The 22,702-nt window shown below is 38.6% G+C and overlaps 2 protein-coding genes across 9 annotated transcripts in view; one reads left to right on the top strand and one right to left on the bottom strand.

The window, feature by feature from the left end:
- Positions 1–8,598, bottom strand: part of LACC1 (laccase domain containing 1) — a 34,694-nt gene extending 26,096 nt beyond the window's left edge. For 2 of the 6 annotated variants that reach the window (XR_002079400.2, XM_019447479.2), the window contains exons 1-6: positions 8,072–8,375; positions 6,736–7,372; positions 5,658–5,836; positions 4,754–4,919; positions 1,555–1,780; positions 8–168 (exon numbers count right to left, since the gene is read on the bottom strand). Coding sequence is in view for 5 of the 6 variants with exons in the window: in XM_019447479.2 (XP_019303024.2) it covers positions 9–168; positions 1,555–1,780; positions 4,754–4,919; positions 5,658–5,836; positions 6,736–7,318 (1,314 nt within the window). In the remaining variant the exon portion in view is untranslated. Of the gene's footprint in view, positions 1–7; positions 169–1,554; positions 1,781–4,753; positions 4,920–5,657; positions 5,837–6,735; positions 7,373–8,071; positions 8,376–8,487 lie in introns of those variants that run through there. The other 4 variants (XM_019447484.2, XM_019447480.2, XM_019447481.2 and 1 more) reach the window with 4 other exon arrangements.
- An 8,510-nt stretch (positions 8,599–17,108) lies between these two features.
- CCDC122 (coiled-coil domain containing 122) overlaps positions 17,109–22,702 on the top strand; it is a 45,849-nt gene continuing 40,255 nt past the window's right edge. For 2 of the 3 annotated variants that reach the window (XR_008421028.1, XM_019447486.2), the window contains exons 1-2: positions 17,109–18,022; positions 18,537–18,652. Coding sequence is in view for 1 of the 3 variants with exons in the window: in XM_019447486.2 (XP_019303031.2) it covers positions 17,977–18,022; positions 18,537–18,652 (162 nt within the window). In the remaining 2 variants the exon portion in view is untranslated. The remainder of the gene's footprint in view (positions 18,023–18,536; positions 18,653–22,702) is intronic. The other variant, XR_008421029.1, reaches the window with a different exon arrangement.

The raw sequence follows: 22,702 nt of genomic DNA, 5'->3' as shown, positions 1-22,702 counted from the left end.
ACTGTACCTCATTCTCTAATTGATATGAAGCCAATCTGTGTACCAAAATTAAGGCCATCTCGGACGTGGGAAAAAAACTTGTCAGGATGGCAGGATGTACAGATGTTGAGATCTTGGTTCAGGTCCTGAATATTCTGTGGTAGAATTCCTCCCCGTTCTAGAAGAATCCTTGGGATAAAGATTTTTTAAAAGATAGCAAGAGTTTATTTTACCAATAGACAAAGCAGTAATGTGTGTGTGTGTGTGTGTGTGTGTGTGTGTGTGTATTGGATATTGGTATAAAAGAATTCTGGGAAAGATCTGCTTCCCATGCAAGTTGATTTTCAGATACAAAACATGAACAAGTCCAGGAAATGGTAGATTTTATCACCATTAATCACTTAAATTCATATATAAACTGTAAAACCTTCCATATTGTTCTGCAGACATGACCTGGGAATTTTATAATCAAAATCAAGTACTTATTCAGAAGAAACTTCTAAAGTTACCAGGGTATTGGCAGACAAGATTTATTTGATTCAGAACATGCTTTTTAGTCATTTGGCCCTCCCTTCTCCTGTCCTCCTCTTAACCAGATTTTTCACAGAGAAGTTGTTTCTTCATAAACACTTTATGATATGAAATATGACTATAAATTAGTGACACTAATTCCACAAGTCACATTTAAGAATCAATTTCAATCCTTTCTACTTATGTGCTAAATGAAGCAGAATCTCAGCAAGGTTTTGTTGGCTGGAACAGAAACACAATTCAAATCAGACAATTTTCCTTTATAGGAATGAAAATGGCTATTAACAGCAACACTTTGTAACTCAAAACTGTAAGAGGCCATAAAAAACCTTGAAAGTGACTATGTGCTTATATTATCTAACATTTTTTCTAAGAAATATATTCCTCTAGTTATAGAATAAAATAATTTTAAAATATCAGCTTTCTGATAGTTTATTGTATTTAGGACATTTTAGCTGAGGAATGTCTATTAAGTACATGGCAACTTTTCTACATGAAGTCTAAGTAGGTCTCTCAAAACTACATGGTAAATATATCCTCCTTCACTTTTAAATCAGTAAGAGGTACCAGACAGGAAAATTTCATTATTCAAACTTAAATGACAATGTATTTCATAATTAAAATAAGTTTTTATATATATGTGTATGTCAGCTACTTAAATACCTGCCACCTGAATTTTTCTTGGAGTTACTAATTGTTTTCTAAAGTACTTTTCATTTTAGAAACAGGGGCAGCTGGGTGGTTCAGTCAGTTGAGCATCCGACTTGCGCTCAGGTCATGATCTCATGGTTCATGAGTTTGAGCCCCACACTGGGCTCACTACTCTCAGCACAGAACCCAATGTCCTCCTCTCTCTGGCCTTCCCCCGTTTGTGCATTCTCTCTCTCTCTCTCTCAAAAATAAATAAATATTTAAAAATAAAATAAAATAAAATACACTGAGGCACTCATGCCATAGAAACTGTACATTAAAAAAAAAAAGAGAGAGAGAAAGAAACAATAAGCAATAACCAAACTTGCAGTTCTGTAATGAAGTCAAACCTACCTAGTGGCTTTACGAATGTCAACATAGGGATTTGGTGAATCAAATAACCGTACACATTCAGGATCAAGATTATGAAATCCCTTTGCTGATTCCCTTGGCAGAGTAAAACAGCAAGGTCCTACTGAAGGTCCCAGTACAACAATAATGTCTTCCAAACTACAGCCGTATTCTGTGATCAGAGCATGCACTGTAGCCATAGCAACACCTAACAAAGTACCTCTCCAACCTGGTAAATAGGAAGAAAAAAAGGTAAGGGAAGTTAAAATGTAACATTGCACCTTAATTTATATCTAACTTAAAAATGAACAGTTTGTGTATTTTTCAGTCCAGAAACAGCAAATAAATCACAAAATTCATTAAGCTAAATAATCAATTAACTAAAATACTGGTTTTTAAATAAGGTATGTTATGCAAAGCACCTGACACAGAAAACATATTTAATGAGGGGTCCCGTCCACTTTCTTTAAAAATATTCTACAGCTTCAGTTTCCACTGGGATTATATATAACTTGTTAGTATTCTCTCTCCTTCACTTTTTTCAAATTTTTTTAAATTGTGGGGAAAAATATGTAAAATAAAATTTACCATTTTAACTCTTTTTAAGTGTATACTTCAGTAGTGTTAAATACGTTCATCTTGCAAAACTGAAACTCTATACCCATTAAATAACAACTCCCCCTCACCACTTTCCCCTCGCCCTGGTACCCACCATTCTACTTTGTTTCTATGAATTTGCCGACTATAGATAAGCCATGTAAGTGGAATCTTAAAAGTGTCTCTTTGTGACTTATTACACTTAGCATGATGTCCTCAAACCCCTCATTCGGGTGTCAGGATTTCCTTCCTTTTTAATGCTAAATAATATTCCATTGTCTGTATATATCGCATTGTGTTTATCTATTCATCCATCTGTGGACTCTTGGATTGCTTCCACCTCTTTGCCATTGTGAATCATTCTGCCACGAGTATGGGTGTGCAAGTATCTTGTCAAGATCCTGCTTTCAATTCTTTTGGATATACCCAGAAGTACTGGATACCAGGACTTCTACCTAGAAGTAGAATTGCTGGATCATATGGTAATTCTATTTAAAAATTTCTGAGGAACCATCACATTATTTTCTATAGCAGCTGCACCATTTTACATTCCCACTATTCCCACCAATAGTACATCAGGGTTCCAGTTTCTCCACATCCTTACCAAAATTTGGTATTTTCGTTTGTTTTCAATATCAGCTATCCTAAGGAGTGTGAGGTGGTATCTCATCGTGGTTTTGATTTGCATTTCCCTAATTATTAGTGACATTAAGCATATTTCACATGCTTGTTGGCCATTTGCTTATCATATTTGGAGAAATGTCTAGTCAAGTCCTTTGCCTATTTTTCTGGGTTTTTTGTTGTTGAATTATAGGAGTTCTTTATACATTCTGGACATTAATCCCTTTTCGGATATGTGAATTGCAAACATTTTCTCCCATTCTATGGGTTGCCTTTTACCTGTGTTGATGCTCAGTTTGTAATTCTGATGAAATCCAATTTATCTATTTATACTTCTGTTCCTTGTGCTTTCGGTATCACATCTATAAAGCCACTGCCTCATCCAAGTTCATAAGGATTTACACTGTTTTCTTTGATGAATTTTATAGATTTAGGTCTTACATGTAGGTCTTTAACCCAATTTGAGTTAATTTTTGTATATGATGTGAGATAAGGGTCTAATATCATTCTTTTCTATGTGAATATCCAGTTTTCTCAGCACTATTTGTTGAAGAAACTATCCTTTCCCCACTGTATAGTCTAGGCACCTTGTTAAAAATCTTTTGACCATATGCAAGGGTTTATTTCTGGGACCTCTGTTCTGCTCCATTGGTCGATATGTCTGTCTTATGCCAGTACCACACTGTTTTGATTACTGTGGCTTTATAATAAGTTTTGAAATCAGAGAGTGTCAGACCTCTAACTTTGTTCAAGAGTGTTTCATTTTGACAGCTTTAATCTTTGATATTTAAAAATAATGTTTCAAAACCTAAGAAGTAACAAATAAGATTTTTTTTATATCCAGGAACTAAGACTCAAACGTTAAATAACATTTTGATAATGGCAAATCAAAATTTGACTTCTAGTCATCCAATCCCATAACTCTAGCTAGATCAAAAGAAAAATATGCCATTTTCTTAAAAAGCAAAGTAGTCCTAGATTTACAAGCAGAAGGAAATCTGAAAGATCATCCCTTATTTCACATAGAGTAGTAACCAAAAGATAATTTAATAGCATTTTAAAATACCTTTAGAAAACAAAATTCCATAACCTTAACACAGCATCTAAAAATCCTTTCTTATCTTTAGATAATAAAGGCACTAGACTATAACGTATTAAACTAAATGACTTTTTCCAAACATATCTTGCTTTTTCTTACCTCCATACCTTTTACACATGCTGTTGTACCTTCCCCTTCATGAATACCTTTCTGCAGCATGCTTAACCTTCCTATTCCCCATTGCCCGGACTTCAAGGGTTCTCAACCAGAGGCAGTACGACTCCCTTTGGAATGTTCTGAAAAGCATGAAGGCTTTCTTTTTTTTTTTTTTTTTTTTTTTTTTATTTATTTTTGGGACAGAGAGAGACAGAGCATGAACGGGGGAGGGGCAGAGAGAGAGGGAGACACAGAATCGGAAACAGGCTCCAGGCTCCGAGCTGTCAGCACAGAGCCTGACGCGGGGCTCGAACTCACGGACCGCGAGATCGTGACCTGGCTGAAGTCGGACGCTTAACCGACTGCGCCACCCAGGCGCCCCCATGAAGGCTTTCTTTTTGTTGCTGCTTTTCTTACAACAACTGGGGGGGGGGGTTGCTACTGGCATTAAGAATTTTGGAAGCCAAGCAAACTGCAATATAAGATTATCTTGCCCAAAATGTTAACATTTTGGCACCCCTGCTGAGAAACATTGGTACCTAATCAGGTCTTGCAAATTCCTCAGAAATCAGCCTGGTTACTGCTTCCTTTGGGAATTCTACTCTGATTCATATAATTTGACTTAGGTACTGCCCTCACCTACTCCTATAATAAGAGTATGCTGGTTCTACCCCTTTATACTTAATACCATGTAATTAACTGTCTTGTAATGTGCGCCATAAAGAAATTATAATTTTGCCTATACTACAAAATTGGTAAAACCTTAAATGCTTCATTAAGGATACTTACCAGAGTGAGCAACCCCACATGCTTTTTTGACAGGATCAGCAAAAACTATTGGTATACAGTCAGCACCAAGAGCTGCTATTGTGACTCCCCTCTGATTTGTGGTGATTCCATCGTAAGATTCAGGCTCCTTCCTTCCCATAATCCAGACGTCATTGGCATGATCAGTCTAATACCAAAGATGTGTGATAAAAATATTTTGAAAGTAGGATTTCTCATACCATAAGCTTTTCTGAAAATACTCTTTTTGTACAAAATTAAACAATCAGTTTACTATTACCAGCAAGCATTAAGTATATCACTTCTGTATGTGGTAAAATACCAAATTTACTTATCACTTAACTTTTGGTATTATAATCTCTGCATATTTTAGTCAAAGGAAAACACACTTTAACACTTAAAAATTTAATACAGTACATCACAAACATCTCCTACCAGAGATGAGTAAATCTCTACTTGCAGCACTTTCCAAAGAGTATTATTTAAGGAATGAAGTTAATTACCAAATCAATGATATTTTTACTTTTCCTGATTCAAATAAACCTAGCATTCTGTAAGGAACAAGGCATCCATTGTGACCCTAGTTCCTCCTAATGTTGATTTAGAAAATAATAGCCTTTTTCTCCCATCATTCTGGAATCTTCCTTCTGAATCAAAAAGGGCAGTGATACCATACCCTGAGAATTAAAAGTACTTTTAGACATGAGTAGCTTCAGGTGAAATCTATCACAGAATTGATATTTAAGCTATAGAGTACAGATCTAAGAAAAACAACCATAAGCATTATCCTAACATTTTCAGTAAAACACCAGATGCAAAAGTTAAACAGCTTGATTAAAGTCCATGAAGTCATTAGCAGAGTCAAGAATATACTTTGCATCTTCTGAAACATGAAACAAAACTTTACCTTTATTTGGTAAAATTTCTCCACATTAAATCCTGCGGCATTCCCCAACCTACGCAGATTTTCTTGGACAACAACCTTGGGATCCCTCCGTTTGGAACTACTGAAGAGATTGAATGAGCTAAGAGTTGGTATGTAAGATATTCCACCTGTCCTCGTAGTAAATCCATGCAAGAAAATATCTATCGAATAGAAGTAGTGAAGATTAAAAATATGCTATACAAAGACTATAGAGCATTACCAACCCAGTCTCACAGTAAGACTTTCCCTGATCACCTCAAGCTGCATGTTTTTCTGGCTTCCAATTTCTACAGCACTGTGTACCTCCATGTATTCTTGTTATACACGATTTGTGTTTGCTCTACCTTCCCCATGGGACTATTGCTTTTCAAAGGGTATCTTCTGTCCCATTTGTCTTTGGTATTCCTCATAGCATACAGCTCACAGTAAATATCATTTAACCAAGAGTAAGATGGACTCTTAAATTTCATTCTTCTGTCTAAACGCCAATGAGTTAAGGTTCCAGAATTTCTAAATAGGAGATGCTTAGGGTCATAAATCTCATTTTAAAGGAAGCCTGGGATGGGGCGCCTGGGTGGCTTAGTCGGTTAAGCGGCCAACTTCGGCCCAGGTCATGATCTCGCGGTCCGTGAGTTCGAGCCCCGCGTCGGGCTCTGTGCTGACAGCTCAGAGCCTGGAGCCTGTTTCAGATTCTGTGTCTCCCTCTCTCTGACCCTCCCCCGTTCATGCTTTGTCTCTCTCTGTCTCAAAAATAAATAAACGCTAAAAAAAAAAAAAGTTAAAAAAAAAAATAAAGGAAGCCTGGGGGATTTGTCTTAAATCACACACACAATTGCACAAAGCAAATTTATTTATTTAGGGTGGCTCTGAAGGGACTGTCCCTTGACACTGCTGACACTACAAGGCCATTCCTGATACTCCCATGTTGCAGCTGATGCCAATGAGCTTATAAACCCTACAGTCTACAAAAGAGAGGAGGGGGAAAAAGGTGACCAGCCTCCAAAGAAAGACTGTTTTTTTTTTCATGTATACAGTAAGAACAACACAGTGTTTAATATACCTGAGATTAATGGAGATGTGATAATGGTTAATTCTCCTTTCAGAGCTGGCAGACTTCTCAAATATGTTTTTATTTCATTCTGGATTGCTTCTTGTTCTTGATCTGTGATCATGTTTATTTCTTGTTCTTGATCTGTGATCATGATCATGGACTGTTTCACAAGACCTCCCCTCAAAGTCACCTGCAAATCTTCAAACTCAAAATTGTAAACGTTGGTGAAGAGTTGATCAATAAAAGCTTTCAGCAATGTCTTCCGGTGCTTGGGTACAATTACCTTAATGCTGCTCAAGTTTTTTTCATCAATTTTTTGTTTAATGGTATACAAAGAGGCAGCCATACTAGGATTGCTAACAGTCTCAAACTCTCTCAAGACAGCTGATAATCCATTGCTTGCTTCCAATTCAAACTTATGTTCCCCATCCCTTTCACAGCTGATGCTATTACAACACATTATGCAAAGAAACTTGGCCTTGGCAGCATGATGGTATCGGACAGCATTCAGTGTCTTCAGTAATACCTGGTGACTGTTTTTCTGAGAGTTAAATTTCAAACCAAAGAAATCAATCAACACTGCTTCTGCCATCCTTCAGTAGGGTACGCAGCCCTTCAAACACTTCTGTGCCTCCTAAGAAATTACCTATAAAGAAAAATTAGCCTAAGAATGCAAAATTATATCACCTTCTTATGGTTACAACAGAAATTTGTGCCTACATCAAAAAAAAAAAAAAAAAGGTTCACGGATCTAAAAATGTAGTAAAATAGTAAATCTAGACTTCTCCCATTAAAGCCAGTCCACTATCTGTCCTACGTGAACCATGAGAGGAGAACCATCTTTTAATTTGTTTTGTGAAAGTATCTGTACATCTTTTCAGCAGGACTACAGTTCCTCTGTGTGTGTGTGTGTGTGTGTGTGTGTGTTTGCACACAGCAAGTTTTAAGTAGGGAATTACTTGTTGACTTAGATGAAGTCTTGTTTTTTAATTACAGGGTGTCAGCTTATGTTATATACATCATTAATCTTGATGTGACTGCCATATTAGGTCACACCTCTTCATGACACATTGGGGCCTTAAATTCAACAGACTAAATGGAGCTGCACTAAAATTCACGCTTTTAAGGGGATAAAAGCTGAGACGATCCAGGATTTACAAAGCACTCCAAGTAGGGCAATGGGCACAAAGACTACCACGATTTGGATCAAACGCGCTGCCTACCCTCTTGCTTACTCAGGGCCCAGGCCCCGCCCAGAGTGGATCTTCACCCCTCCAGCCCCAGCACTCCCACCCCAGGGCCTTCGCTTTCTCTTCAGGGGCCGCTCCCAACCTCCACTCCATACCGTACTGGGCTCCCGCTGAAGTTCACCTCTCCAGTTTTGAAAAACATTGAGAGAAGCTAGGAGGGTGACGGCCTCCTTCCCCTCTGCCTTGGGAAATGCCACAAAAAGCGTCTGTCCCGGCCCGGTCCCACGCTCGGTCTCCACCTGCCCGAGCTCCACCACCGCCTCTTCCCCGCCCCTTTGGCACTTCCTGACATACGGACGTGCACCGTAGGCAGTTTTCCCCGTGCCGCCTGCCCACGCTCGGCTTAGACCTATACTCCCAGTCTGCTGCGAGCTCGGAAGCGCTCAGCAGCCACCGCCACCACCCCAGCCCCGAGCCAGGACGGAACCCGGAAGCCGCGAGCTGGGCACCTGGAATCCTAAGCCCCGCCCCGCGGCCCCGCCCACTGCGGCGCCCGCCCCACCTCACCCACCTCACGGCCGACCAGCCGCGGGGTGGCGTGCCGGCTTTGCGTGGACTCGACGGCCGGGGGGTCCCGCTGTTGCAGAGGCCCGGGCCCGGCCAGGCCGGCGAGCGGCACGGGGGCACGAGCGAGTTCGAGGGAGAGGGCTGGGCACCGAGCGGCCAAGGCGGGCCGAGCCCCGGCACGGGGAAAGCCCGGGAAGAGCCGAGAGGCGGCCACCTCAGTAGTTCCGGGTCAGCGCGGCCCGTCGAGGCCGTCCTCCGCCGCCCTGTCTAGGCAAGAGAAACAGGAACCGGGGCCCTTTGGCCGGAGCCAGGCGGGTCAGAGGGCGGGGGCCAGGGCGGCCGGCCGTGAGGGGGAGCGGGCGGGCGGGCAGCTAGACTGGAGGGCCCGTGTGAGGAGCTGGCCGGCGGGAGGCCGGACCCGTGAGGGGAGCGGGTCGGCGGGGAGGAGGAGGGTCCGCGAAGGGGCGGGCTGGCGGGCTGGCCCCTGTGCGGGGTAAGGCGGGAGAACGTCGTGGGGAACCAATCGCAGACGCCGTTCTGTGAATGGATTCCGTCTCCGGGAGTGGGCTTCCCCAAATCGGCGGAGGGATCATCCCCTCCCGTCCAAGCAGTCCCGGACCAGCTGTGTGAGCCAGAGTTTTGGTTTCATCCCTAGAGCCCAACCCTGAGAACCTCCTATGGTTCAAGTAACAGGCCTTCCCGGGGCGGGGATTTGGTTTGTTGTTCTTACTTTTTTTTTTTTGTTTGTTTGTTTATTTTTGAGAGACAATGTGCCAGCAGGGGAGGGGCAGAAGGGGGGCGCGGAACAGGATCCAAGGCTGGCTCTGGTCTAACAGCGGAGGGCATGATCTGGGCTGGAACTCACCAACCCGGAGAGCAAGACCTGAGCCAAGGTCAGATGCTTATCCCACGGAGCCACCCAGGCGGCCGCTTGCTGTTGTTTTTTACAGTGTGTTGTTTGTTCCCGGAAACAACTTGGTTGAACCTTCCTTTGCCTTTTTGCTGATTCCGCCTTACTTGCTGACGGGACCAAAACTCCATACAGCCCCTTGTACTGACTTTTTTTGTATGCCCGTTTAAAAATATGAGCCCCTTGTAGAACATTAGAAGGCAGTGACTCTTAGAAATGTAATAAATTAGCATCCCTTATCTAACCTCGAAGAGGGTAACACTCATTTAAAAATATTGAACAGCTGCTACATGGAAGGCAGATGCCATGGTAAAGGGAGAGTCAATCCGACCTTCACAGAGTAGGAGAAAGGGTGCTTCCTGTGGAACTGGTTATGATGGAAGGAGAGGTCCCTTTTGTCTTCATTGTTGCTTAGATGATAAATGCTGAAGAAATTTAACCTGAAAGAGAGAGCCTTACATATCTGGGAGTTTAGAAGAGCATTTGGAAGTGGGCAAGTGCTTCCATTCTATTTAACTCGGTGATGGGATCACCAGCCCAGAACAGGAACTTGCTGTTTAGTGTCCCTGGCAGGTGTTCTGTCCAAATTTGTATTTTCATGATTTTTGTTGGACATTTGTTAAAAACTCTGAGTGGTAGATGGTACACTTGATCAGAAGGTGCACTCTGCTCTCTGAGTTTTATGTTAAGTATTACCTTAAGTAAAATAGAAATCTTTGAGTTACAAAGCTGGTTTAAAACGTTTATCCCTGTTTTTATAGACAATGGTGGGAATTTATTTTCTTTTCCTGAAACAGTAGTGGCAGTAAAAAGTTTAAAAATATTTCAGGGGCGTGTGGGTGGCTCAGTCGGTTAAGCAGCCGACTTGGGCTCAGGTCATGATCTCCCCCTTGGAAGGTTGGAGAGTCGAGAGCCTGCATCAGGCTCTGTGCTGACAACTCAGAGCCTGGAGCCTGCTTCAGATTCTGTGTCTCTCTCTCTCCGCCCCTCCCCTGCTCGTGCTCTGTTTCTCTCTCAAAAATAAATAAAGGTTAAAAAAATTTTTTTAATGTTTCAAAATAGGGAAGCTACCAGGAAAGTGATAGTTTGTCATCTTGTTGTATTTACATACTATTTCCTTTCACCAGTTGTTCCTAGACTACTATCTAGCCTCATCTCCTAACTCTCTCTTCCCTCATCCCGGTTTACCCCACTCCGGTGGTTCTTAATCCTGGCTGCATCTCAGAACTACAAGTAGAACCTACAAAAAAAATAAATAGATCTAGGGACTCCACTCCATATACATTTAAATCAGAATCTCTGGGAGTCAAGTCTGGGCTTGTTTTTCCCTGCTGTTTGTTTTCTTTTAATCTGTACAGATGATTCAGATACATAATTAGGTTTGAAAAAACAAATGCCTTATTCCCAAGCCATTTAAACTAAAGGCTGTTCCTTGGATTAACTACAAGATTTTTATCCTTTACATTTGCTATTCCTTTTTACTTAGAACGCCCTTCTCTTTTTACGCTTATTTGCTGCTTATTTAAGATCTTTAAAGCCAATCATAACTTTCCTTGAATCCCCATCCCCTCACCAGACAGAATTAATTGCTTCTTCCTTAGCATTTTGTTCACACAGAAGAAGCCCTCTCATTGATGTACTCTGGACCCATAACCTACTAATAAATTGAAAAAGTCAATTAAACATTGAAGGTATTATTCATATTTTTTTATTTTTTAAATATTTTTAATATTTGTTTATTTTTGAGTGAGACAGAGAGTGGGCAGGGGAGGGGCAGAAAGAGAGAGAGAGAGGGAGACACAGAATCCAAAGCTGGCTCCAAGCTCCGAGCTGTTAGCACAGAGCCTGACTCAGGGCTTGAACCCATGAACCATGAGATCATGACCTAAGCCGAAGTCAGATACTCAACCTACTGAGCCACCTAGGTGCCCTGAAGTGTAAACTTTATAAGAATGAACTTGATCGTATATGACTTTTCTCTAAATAAAGCTTTTTTAAAAAGTTTATTTATTTTGAGAGAGAGAGAGAGACAAAGAGCACATGCAAGTGGGGGAGGGGCAGAGAAAGAGGGAGACAAACAATCCCAAGCAGGCTCCCAGCTGAGTTCAATGTGGGGCTCTAACTCACCAATCCTGAGATCCCCACCTGAGCTACATGATCTGAGATGAAGTTGGATACTTAACCCACTGAACCACCCAGGCACCCCAAAGCTATTTTTTGTTTGTTTGTTTGTTTTTTGTTTTTGTTTTATGTGTTTTGGTCAGTTTAACCCCGAGAGTCGTGATAGAAATATAACATAAATATCTTAAACATTTTGTTTTAGCCTAAAACAACTATATGCTCATTTGCCAATCTACTGAGAAAGCCATGGCGTTTTCTTTGCACAAGTTCTGCTGATTAGAGTTTTGTGTGGCATTTCTTGCATAAACTACACCTCTAAACCATCAGCAAAGATTTCCTAAGATTTTATTCCTTTAAGAGGAAAATAATTTAAAGGCACTTGCAGAGCTGTCTGAGTGCAGATTTCTCCTTTATAATCTTTTATTGTGATCTCACACATTCAAACAACTCACAGTTTGGGGGTCTTTCCAGAATATTAAACTTTAGATTTTAAAGAAACAATGAAATTTATTTCCACACTATTTCATCACTTTACATATTACTAAATTATGAAAGCACAATAACAAGTACAACTGGCATAAACAGGTTTGGGAACAAACACAGGTAACTCGGTGTCAGATTGTACTGATAGGAGCAGAAGTAGACAGATTCACGGGAGAGTAGTTTCCTAACCAGTCAGCATGATGTGGGAATTAGCAGGTTATGATTTATAAAGGAAATAGAATGAGTTAATTGGTTAGAGTTTTTAGTGTAAGTAGACTAAGAGAGCAACTACTATACCTCTACATTTTAATTATTTTACTGTGTGTCTATCGCCTTCATAGAGACGTAGAGCATTCTGAGTGAGGGCAGAGATAGTGCCTGGCTATTAAAGGAAACTTTGGGGGAATCCCTAAAAGTTCTTCTGTCACCATATAAATCTTTAATCTTCTTATGAAAACAAATGAAATTCTGAAAAACGAACAGTTGTTTTTAAGACATTTACATTAATTCATGGGTCCCTCAAGAAAAGTAAATGTAATATTGCACATTTCCTTGTTAAAAGCTTATATTAATTTCCTAAGGCTGCCATAACAAATTACCACAAACTGGATAGCTAAAAGAGACAAAAATGTATTCTCTCGTAGTTATGGAAGCAGAAGTCCCAAATCTAGGTGTTCTCATGACCATGTTTCTTTCAAAGTGTCTCATTTTCGTTGCCTCTTCAGCTTCTGGTAGCTCCAGGTGTTTCATTCCTTGGCTTGGGGCTCCATGTCTTGAGCCTCCTATGGACTTCTTAATGTGCATCTGAATCTCAAATCTCCCTCTACCTTTCTGCTGTAAGAACACTTGTGTGGAAATAATGGCCAACCATATGAGAATAAGCAAAGATTATTTACTCAGAGTTTGCTATGGCAAGGAAGTCAGCCACCATCACTTGTGGGTTGGCGAAGTAGGAAAGCTTTATAGTGGAAAAAAAGGAAATCTTCAAGTATACCCTGATTAGAGGCAATTGGCATGGGGAAGCTGTAAGTGGGCTAACTAGAAGCAAGGCATCCTATGCGATTGGTTAAGTGTGCATATTTGGCTTTCTCTGATTGATCCCAAGATAGAAGTGGTGACAAAAATTAGGGAAGCTGTCAGTTATTCAGCAAACCAGCAAACACTGGTCATTTGGGGCCAGTTGTTACAGAAGTTTTTGTTTGGCTTCTAGAATTGTTATTAGAGATAGTGATCTGGCTTCCTACAAGCCTGGCTTATAGACAGCAGGATGGTTTCCTGGTCTGGTTACTGTAGGAAACAGGTTGGTTTCCTGAGTTGGTTGCTGCCAATTGTAGGTCAGAATTCTGTATTTATATATGGTCTGCCCACTGTTTGCATAGCCCATCTCTCACCTGTCATTGGATTCAGGGCTAATCCTAAATCCAGGATGATCTCATTTCAAGATCCTTAACTACAACTGCAAACACCATTTTTCCAAATTAGCACATTCACAGATTCTGGAGTTTGGGACATGGACATATAGGTGTGGGGGCACCATTCAACCTACAAGCTCCTCTTGGTTTAGAAATCATGCTTACTTGTACACAGAGTAAAAACAAAAAACAAAAAACCTTGCTTCTTACTGTCCTGAATGAAACACGTAGGTAGGTTGTGACTGGATTTCATCATACACCTATCATTTCTATTTGAAACAGTTGCCTAGCTATCCCTTAAAACTTGGATTCAAGCTGCGGATCAATCTTTGTATGTTTACACTTTAAAACAAGACATCTTGGTAGTCTATTACTAGTGGACATTCAGAGAAATCTCACCTTTTGTAGAAAGCTAGAAGCAGGGTGGTTAATGTATTAATGTTGCCTGTATTGTCTTTGATAGCAAGTTAAGGAACACTGCAAATCCTGGTTTTTTTCTTTCTGTTTTCAGCATCCTGAAACCTTAATCACATTGCCTAGTCAAAGAAGAGAGTAATGACTACTCTTAGCAGATCCCAACACACTAGTATATAATAGGTATGAATACATTTTTAATGATCCAATTAATTAGTTCCTTTGGATGATGTTATAACTTCTCTTAAAAACATGTGGTTGAAAAGACTTATAGTCTTTTTTACCTGAAAAGTGTGTATTCTTACTTATTTGTGTGGTGGGTGACATTTTCCCCACTATTATCTTTATTTGTTAGAATTGAACCACCCAGATCTGAGTTCATCATGTTTATGGCAAATAAAGACCATAATTTAAAATTTGCTTGATTCCAGGGAACTCTTTAATCTCATCTTTCCCCAGGTTAATTTTCTTTAGCTTTCCCAGCTAAATATCAGCTTTAGATATTAAACTCCCCCACCCACTTAGAAAGCAAAAATAGTTTCACACAAAAATTATGTTTCTGGTAATATTTTCTGTTTTCTGAAAAGTCGCTATTTTAAAAGGGTAGGATGAAATTATAAGCTACTTTAACTGCCTAGCTGTCACATGACAGCTTTTCCCATTCAGAATGAAAACCGGTGCTTATATGACATGGTTGCACATACACAATTACCTCCTCGTAGTGCTTCTAAGCCAAAAGCTCTCAAAAGCCCAGAGGAGTTTGACAGTCTTGCTTTATTTTGCTCATTAACTTGGAAGAGGTACCAGATGATGAGTTTCCAAAAGCTGGAACCATGGCCTTTTAAAAATATCCCAAGGGTCAAATAGAGGGGCTTGCCTCTTCAATGCAAAAGAGATAATGCACAAATTATGCTTATCACAGTGCTTTCATACATGTTAAGTGCCTAATAAATGTGAATTTGAATCCTAATTGTTTCAAATTCCATCCTTCCTACTTGTTGGATATGTGACCTTTGGCTAATTTCTTAATTTCTCCAAGTCTTAGTTTACTCATCTATAGAATATAGGTAAAAATAGTATCTAGCTTATAGGATTGTTCTGAGGGAAAATACAGATAATTCATGTAAAAGCACTTAGAACAATGTCAGTTACTTGTAAGTACTCAATCAATGTTGATTATAGTTAATATAGAAAAATGATAGTTTATTATAGTATTTTTATTAACTTATTTTCTGTAAAGCTAATTTTTTAGTTGAAAGTATATTTTCTAAATGATTGTGTTTTATATATAGTTTGAACATTTACTATCAAATACTGCAGTTTTTTTTTTTAAATCAGAGTCACTTAATTTGTCTTTATATTCCTCAAAATACCTTACGTATTATATGTACCCACATATGTGGTTTGAATGAAAGAGTAATTGAGGGGCACTTGGGTGGCTCAGTTGGTTGAGCCTCTGACTTTGGCTCAGGTCATGATCTCACAGTTCGTGAGTTCAAACCCCGCGTCGGGCTCTGTGCTGACAGCTCAGAGCCTAGAGCCTGCTTCAGATTCTGTCTCTCTCTCTCTCTCTCTCTCTCTCTCTCTCTCTCTCTGACCTTCCCCTGCTCACACTCTGTCTTCTCTGTCTCTCAAAAATAAATGTTAAAAAAAAAAGAAAGAAATTGATACTGTCTAGTCTCTAAACTCTTGTTTTCATTGATTTAAATGATTGTAATGAATTATCAGTAGATGGCAGTAGTTTGTTTTCTTTTTTATCTTTTGTCCTTTTTGCAATAGAGACCAGAAAAAACTACAATTTTCCCAATTTTAAAGCATATATCCTTTCACAAATAGTTGGTTTAAATAAATGTCACCCAAGGGTTTTTCAATTTATGTTGCTTTAGAAATAGAGATCAAGAAGTTATGTTATTTTTTATTATGTTATTTTTTATTATTTTTATGTTATTTTTTATTATTATAAATCTAATGTTTTCCATTTTTTGAGATTTCTCCAACAAATTTTTAGGGAATACAAAAATGAGTAAGACACTGTATGTGTCTTCCTGGAGCTTATAGTCTAGTGGGGAAATATGTATAAAATGATGGAAATAATAAGAATAAAAATTGTAGGGGCGCCTGGGTGGCTCAGTCGGTTAAGCATCTGACTTCAGCTCAGGTCATGATCTCACAGTCCGTGAGTTCCAGCCCTGCGTCGGGCTCTGTGCTGACAGCTCGGAGCCTGGAGCCTGCTTCAGATTCTGTGTCTCCCTCTCTCTGACCCTCCCCTGTTCATTCTCTCTCTCTCTCTCTCTCTCTCTCTCTCTCTCTCTCTCTCTCAAAAATAAATAAACATTAAAAAAATTTTTTTAATAAAAAAAGAAAAATTGTTAAGTAGCAGGAATTTGCTAAATGTTGTCATGCACTATTTGAGTCCTCACAATAATTCTAATGAAACAGGCATTACTGTTGTTTCTGTTTTATAGATAAAGAATCTGACGCCCAGGTTGGGCCTAATAAACTAGTGAGTGGTACAATCTGAATTCAAATTTGGCTGTGTCTTACTTTATGACCTAAACTGTCATCACAGGATAACAGATATAGAAAAAATTGCACCAGAAAGAGGGAGGGATTATATCTACCCAAAAAGATCAAAAAAGACTTCTTAAAGAAGATGCCATCTGTGATGAAGTTGAAAGATTGGTTGTGATGTTGACATGGCAGGAACAGTATTTTAGGAGATTCTATCAGTAGAACAGGGTAAATTGGAATGAAGATAGACTACAAACAGACACCTAGAAAGTGCCAGGCACTGTTTCAGGTCTCTACCTTTGTGGACCTTATATTAGTAAAGGGAGATGGGAAGAAACAAATGTATATAAAATATCAGTAGTGACAAATGCTATTAAGAAAAATGAGGCAGGGTCAGAAAATGGAGAATGAAGAAGGGGAGGTCATGTTTTAAAGAAGGTTATCAGGGAAGTCTTCTCTACTAAGATAGTATTTGGAAGTGCTAAGTAGTGAGTGAATCCTAATATAATTTAAAGAGGGAACTACCAGGTTTTGCTAAAAGAATTGCATGCAGCATGTAAAAGAAAAGTCAAGATTCTGGCTTGTCCTTCGGGTAGATAATTGAGACAGAAGTCCTGGGCCACATATTTGGAGAGTATCTTAAGGGATTTCCCAAAGGGCCTATGAAACATCCACAATGAACTCTTATTTATGATTATCTTGAAGAAGTCTTGTTGAATTGCTGAGTGTTCTTTCTTTCTTTCTTTCTTTCTTTCTTTCTTTCTTTCTTTCTTTCTTTCTTGGAGAGGGAGCTGCCATTTATTTAGCTTTGCTCCCTCCTGTTCTATACTTTTTTAGAGAACTCCTTACTAATGTCTCCAGGGTTTGGGGCCTAAACAGGAAAAACTTCATTTATTGAGATGGAGGAGACTGCAAAGGAGCAGGTTTAGTGGTGGTGGTAGAGTGAACAGAGAAATCCATAGTTCAGTTTGGACTATATTAAATTGAAATGCCTGTAAAAACCCAAGTGAAGATATCAGGTAGGCAATTTTGGTATGAGTCTGGAGGTCAAGAAGGATGTTCAGATTAGAGATATGAATAGGATAAAACCTGTAAGTGGGTTTTAAGGCTGTGCAACTAGGTGACATCAGTTGAAGAGTGAGTATGGAGAAGATGCCTGAGGACTTAGCATTGGGACACTGACATAGATGAGAAAGCTGAAGAGGAACTAGCAAAGGAAACCCTAGACAAAGTCCATAATAATTACTCACTATATATGTCAGGTACTATGCTAAGCATGCTACCTATATTACGTTAATTATTATGACAGCACTGTGAGGCTTTATAGATGAGGACCCTGATGGTCAAAGAAGTTAAATTGTCTCAAGGTCATAACAGCTAAAGAGCAGGAGAACCAAGATTCAAATACAGTTCAGTTTTCCTCCAAAGCTTTTTCACTTAACCATTGTGTTTTAATTTTAGGAACTAATGATGAAATATCCTTGCCATCCCTTTGAGGTTTTTGACAATTAATTTGCTTTCAGGATCACCAGGATATATGACAGGAAAAAAAAAAAAACAAAGAAAAGTGAGAAATTATCAATATTGATTATTTTATAGGCACAAAAAAGGTGAATCAAAAAGGGGGAAGAGACACAGAAGAATGTCAGGCAACAGAGAAATGAAGAGTCAAGGAGTTCCTGAAGAAGGTAATGAAGCAATCTTAAGAAATAAATAAAAGATAGGCAACAACAAAAAGGTAGTATGATAGGATAATTGTGTTAAAATTTATAGCCAAATAGAACAGAAGGGAACTGTTAAATTTCTCGAAGAAGGAACTTATATGTTGTTTAGAAAAGGCATAACAACCTGGAAATACAGGCCTATAATGAAAATTCATCAACTATAATCGCTATATAGTTGTTACGGTAGCACTGTATGTATATGTATAAATGGTCTGGATAAAATAGATAGGACAATCAAAATATTTCTACCGTTCCATACAGGAACAGGTATAACATTACAGTAGGTGATTCTGAATTGTGTATTATTATGGCATTTGATTTTGGTTTTGTTTATGGTCAGAAAGGGAATATTATCAACCCTAAATCTATTTTATTGATGACAAACATCACATTTTTCATGACTTTGAGTAAAGAAACACTAATTTTCTTTGAGTGTTTACACTTAAATTTGTATTACGTACTTTATTCTTTTGTCTAGCTCTGGCTAACCGAAGCACATCTTCATTAACTGCTGCTGTAGAGCAAGTTGCAAAGCAACAACAATCACAAACATCAGAGATAGAAAAAAATAAAAAAGTTCTATTCCATTTGCAGGTAACCTATTTCATGTAGTTTTTAAATGAGCCTTTACTGTCTTCAAAACTATATTAAATTATTAATAGAGAAGTTATTGAGGATACTTAATTTGGGGAGGCAATTTCTAAACTTCTATTTTTCATGTTTACTCCTTCTTAATTATTCTTTTATCCCTAAATGAAGTGTATACAAGTATTCCAGTGTCATGGAACATTTTGCACACCCAATATACAAGGATTCAGCAATGTCATTGCAACTGTAGTATGTACATATGAAACCCATCTATCACACAGAATTATTTTAAATTCACTGCTATTTGATAGTTTTTTCTAAAATGTTAAATTGAAGAAAAGTTAAGTTTTTAAGCTAGTGGGTTTTTAAAATTTTTTTGTTTTTGTTTATTTTTGAGAGAGAGAGAGAGAGCAACCAGGGGAGAGGCAGAGAAAGAAGGAGACACAGAATCTGAAGCAGGCTCCAGGCTCTGAGCTGTCAGCACAGAGCCTGACATGGGGCTCGAATTCACAAGCCGTGAGATCATGACCTGAGCCAAACTCAGATGCTTAACCGACTGAGCCAACCAGGAGCCCCTAAGCTAGTATTTTTAAAGCCATGGCTTGTGAGTTATAGTTGTCAGTGAACATTTCAAGTTGATAAGAAACATTTTTGTGTTCCTTATATTTCATAATCATAATTCCACTGCAAGGAATCTGGAAGCCATACTTGTTTTTTGTTTTGTTGTTATTGTTGTTGTTGTTTAGCATGCAGCACATTTAGATGAACTATACTCTGTTAATATAGCTAAAGAAGCAAAAATGGAAACCATATCTTTACTATCTGCTTTGTAAAGGTTATTACTAAATATATATGGAGGGCCGCCTGGGTGGCTCAGTCAGTTAAGCGTCCGACTTCAGCTCAGGTCACGATCTCACGGTCCGTGAGTTCGAGCCCCGCGTGGGGCTCTGGGCTGATGGCTCAGAGCCTGGAGCCTGCTTCCGATTCTGTGTCTCCCTCTTTCTCTGCCCCTCCCCCGTTCATGCTCTGTCTCTCTCGGTCTCAAAAATAAATAAAACGTTAAAAAAATATATATATATGGAAATGAAAAGAATAGGCTCTAGAGCTCAGCTGCCTAGTTTGAAAGACAAAGTTTGCTACCTTTAGCTCCATGGTTTAATTTCTTTGTGCTTCCATTTTCCTATTTATAAAATGGAGATAATCATATGACCTACTTAGAAGTTTCATAAGGATTAAATGAATTAATATTTGTAAATACGTGTAAAGTATCCTGCTGGGGCCCTGGTGGACAGTATAGCGCTGGATTTTGATATTGCCTTTAGGTATTAGTTCATCATTAATATGATGATGATAATTATACTCTCAAGGTAATACGGATCTCCTACAAATATCTGCATTGCATTAGTCACTTTTAGAAAAGAATATATTTTTTGCAATAGAATATAATACAAAAATAATAATGTCTTAGCAGTTTATAAAGAAATTATCCGTAAAACTTCTCAATCTTCAATAAGTTGCACAGATGTTATTTCACTTATATTCAGGGCTTACTTTCTATTAAGCATTTTGCCAAGCATTGTCCTCACTCTTAAGTTGCTCATCATCTATTTATGAGGGAGACAAATAAATACATAATTATATGCAGGGTAGTAATGTCAACAGTATAGGCAGATTTAACACTGAAAAAGGAGTGATCACAAAGTGATTTTTCAGTTGAATTTAAAAGAAGTCAGCTGAAGGGACGTCTGGGTGGCTATGTCACTTGAGCATCTGACTCTTTGATTTTTGGCTCAGGTCATGATCCCAGGGTTGTGGTATTTATTGAGCCCCTTGTCAGTGCTGAGCATGAAACCTGTTTGGGATTCTCTCCCTCTTTCCCTCTGCCCCTCTCCCCTGTTTGCGCTCTCTCTCTCTCTCTCTCTCTCTCTCTCAAATAAAATAAAAACAATTTTTAAGTCTTAAAAAAAAAGAAGATAGTTGGAATTCACTTGGATAATTGGGTATCTGGGACAGGTTTAAGGGTTAGATGCTAAGGAGGATGGTATTCCAGACATCCAGACAAGATCCTAAGAAAATCCACAGGTGCATGTAGCATTGATACACTGATACATTCGTAGACCTACAGTTGACCCTTGAATAACAGAGTGTTAGAGGCGCCCACCCCTAACATATATAACTTTTGACTCCTCAAAAACTTAACTATTAATAGCCTATTGTTGACGAGAAGACTTAACCAATAACATAAACAATCTATTAACACATATTTTGTAAGTTATACGTATTAATTACTGTGTTCTTACAATAAAGTAAGCTAGAGAAAAAATGTCATTAAAATCACAAGAAAGAGAAAATACGTTTCCAGTACTGTACTGTGTGTGTGTGTATGTGTGTGTGTGTGTGTGTGTAAATCTTCCTATAGTGGACAGTACTGTGTGTGTATCTTCCTATAAGTGGACCCATGCAGTGCAAATCTGTGTGGTTCAAGGGTCAACTGTACATGTAGTTTGGTGGCAGTATAGCATAGGGTGTGTTTTGAGACATGGTGGGAGATATATACTGTGATCAGAAACCTGGATGTATTCTAAAGGTGATAGGAAGGTTTTGATGGGTTTGCAAATGATTACCTTTATATTTTAGAAAGAGAATTATAGATGCATAAAAAACACTTTTCATAACCCAACATCCATTCATGAAAAAAACTCTCAGCAAATTAGGAGTAGAACTTCCTTAATCTAAAAAGGGCATATATGTCCATTTATGAATCTTACAGCCAACTTCATACCTAATGGCAAAAGACTGTTTCTCCCTTAAGATCAGGAACAAGGCAAGGATGTATGCTCTTACCACTTCTTTTCTTTCTGTCATACTGCTGGTTCAAGCAAGTGCAATCATGAAAGGAAAATAAATAAAAGGCATCCATATCGGAAAGGAGGAAGTAAACCACTTTTATTCACAGGTAGCATGATTATCTTTAGAAAATCCTAAGGAATCTTTAAAAAAAACAGATTAGGACTAATAAGTGAGTTTATGAAGGTTGCAGGGTACAAGATTAGTATATAAATATCAATTGTATTTCTGTATATGAAAGAAACAACCAGAAATCAAAATTTAAATAGCAATATCATTTACAGTAGCATTATCATTTACTTATAGGTAAATGTGACAAAAGGTTTGTGTTATGGACTGAATGTTTGTGTCCCCCTCACCCAAATTCATATGTTGTAGCCCTAACCCCCAATGTGATTGTATCTGGAGATGGGGGGTTTAGGAGGTAATTAGGCCTAGATGAAGTCATCCTCATGACATGAGTAGTGCCATTATAAGAAGAAACACCAGAGAGCTTACTCTCTCTCTTTTTCTGCTCTGAGGTTACAGTGAGAGGGTGGCTGTCTGCAAGCCAAGAAGAGAGCTCTCACCAGAACCTAACCATGCTGACACACTTTCAGCCTTTAGAACCATGAGAAATAAATGTCTGTTATTTAAGCTACTGAGTCTATGGTATTTTGCTATGGCAGCCCAAGCAGACTAAGACAATTTGTCTTAAGACTGGTATGCTGAAAACACTGATGAGAGAAAATAAAGACCTAAATAAATAGACAGATATACCATTTTCAAGAGTCAGAAGAGTCAGTATTGTTAACATGTAAGTTCTTTCAATTTTATCTATAGTTTAAAAGCAATTCTAATCAAAATCCCAGCAGGCTTTTTTTTTTTTTTTTTTTTTTTTTTGGAGAAATTGCTGATTCTAAAACTCATATGAAAATGGAAAGGACCTAGAATAGCCAAAACAATTTTGAAAAAGAAAAACAGTGTAGAAGTTCATATGTTACCTGACTTAAAGATTTATTATAGAGCAATCAGGACAGTATGATAAGGAATAAAGATAGACCTACAGATCCATTGAACAGAACAGAGTATGCAGTAATAGCCCCACACATATCAATTGATTTCAAAGGTGCTATTATGGATTGAATGTTTGTGTTTCCTCTAGTGTGATGAAATTTTGAGGTAAGGTCTTTGGAAAGTAAGATGTGGGTGACTTTATGAGGGTTGTGC

This window comes from Panthera pardus, unplaced genomic scaffold (genome assembly GCF_024362965.1).
Source record: "Panthera pardus isolate Hobbes unplaced genomic scaffold, ASM2436296v1 HiC_scaffold_1, whole genome shotgun sequence".
Taxonomy (NCBI): Eukaryota; Metazoa; Chordata; class Mammalia; order Carnivora; family Felidae; genus Panthera; species Panthera pardus.
The sequence above is the reverse complement of the archived record's forward strand: the minus strand, read 5'-3'. Positions and strand labels throughout refer to the sequence as shown.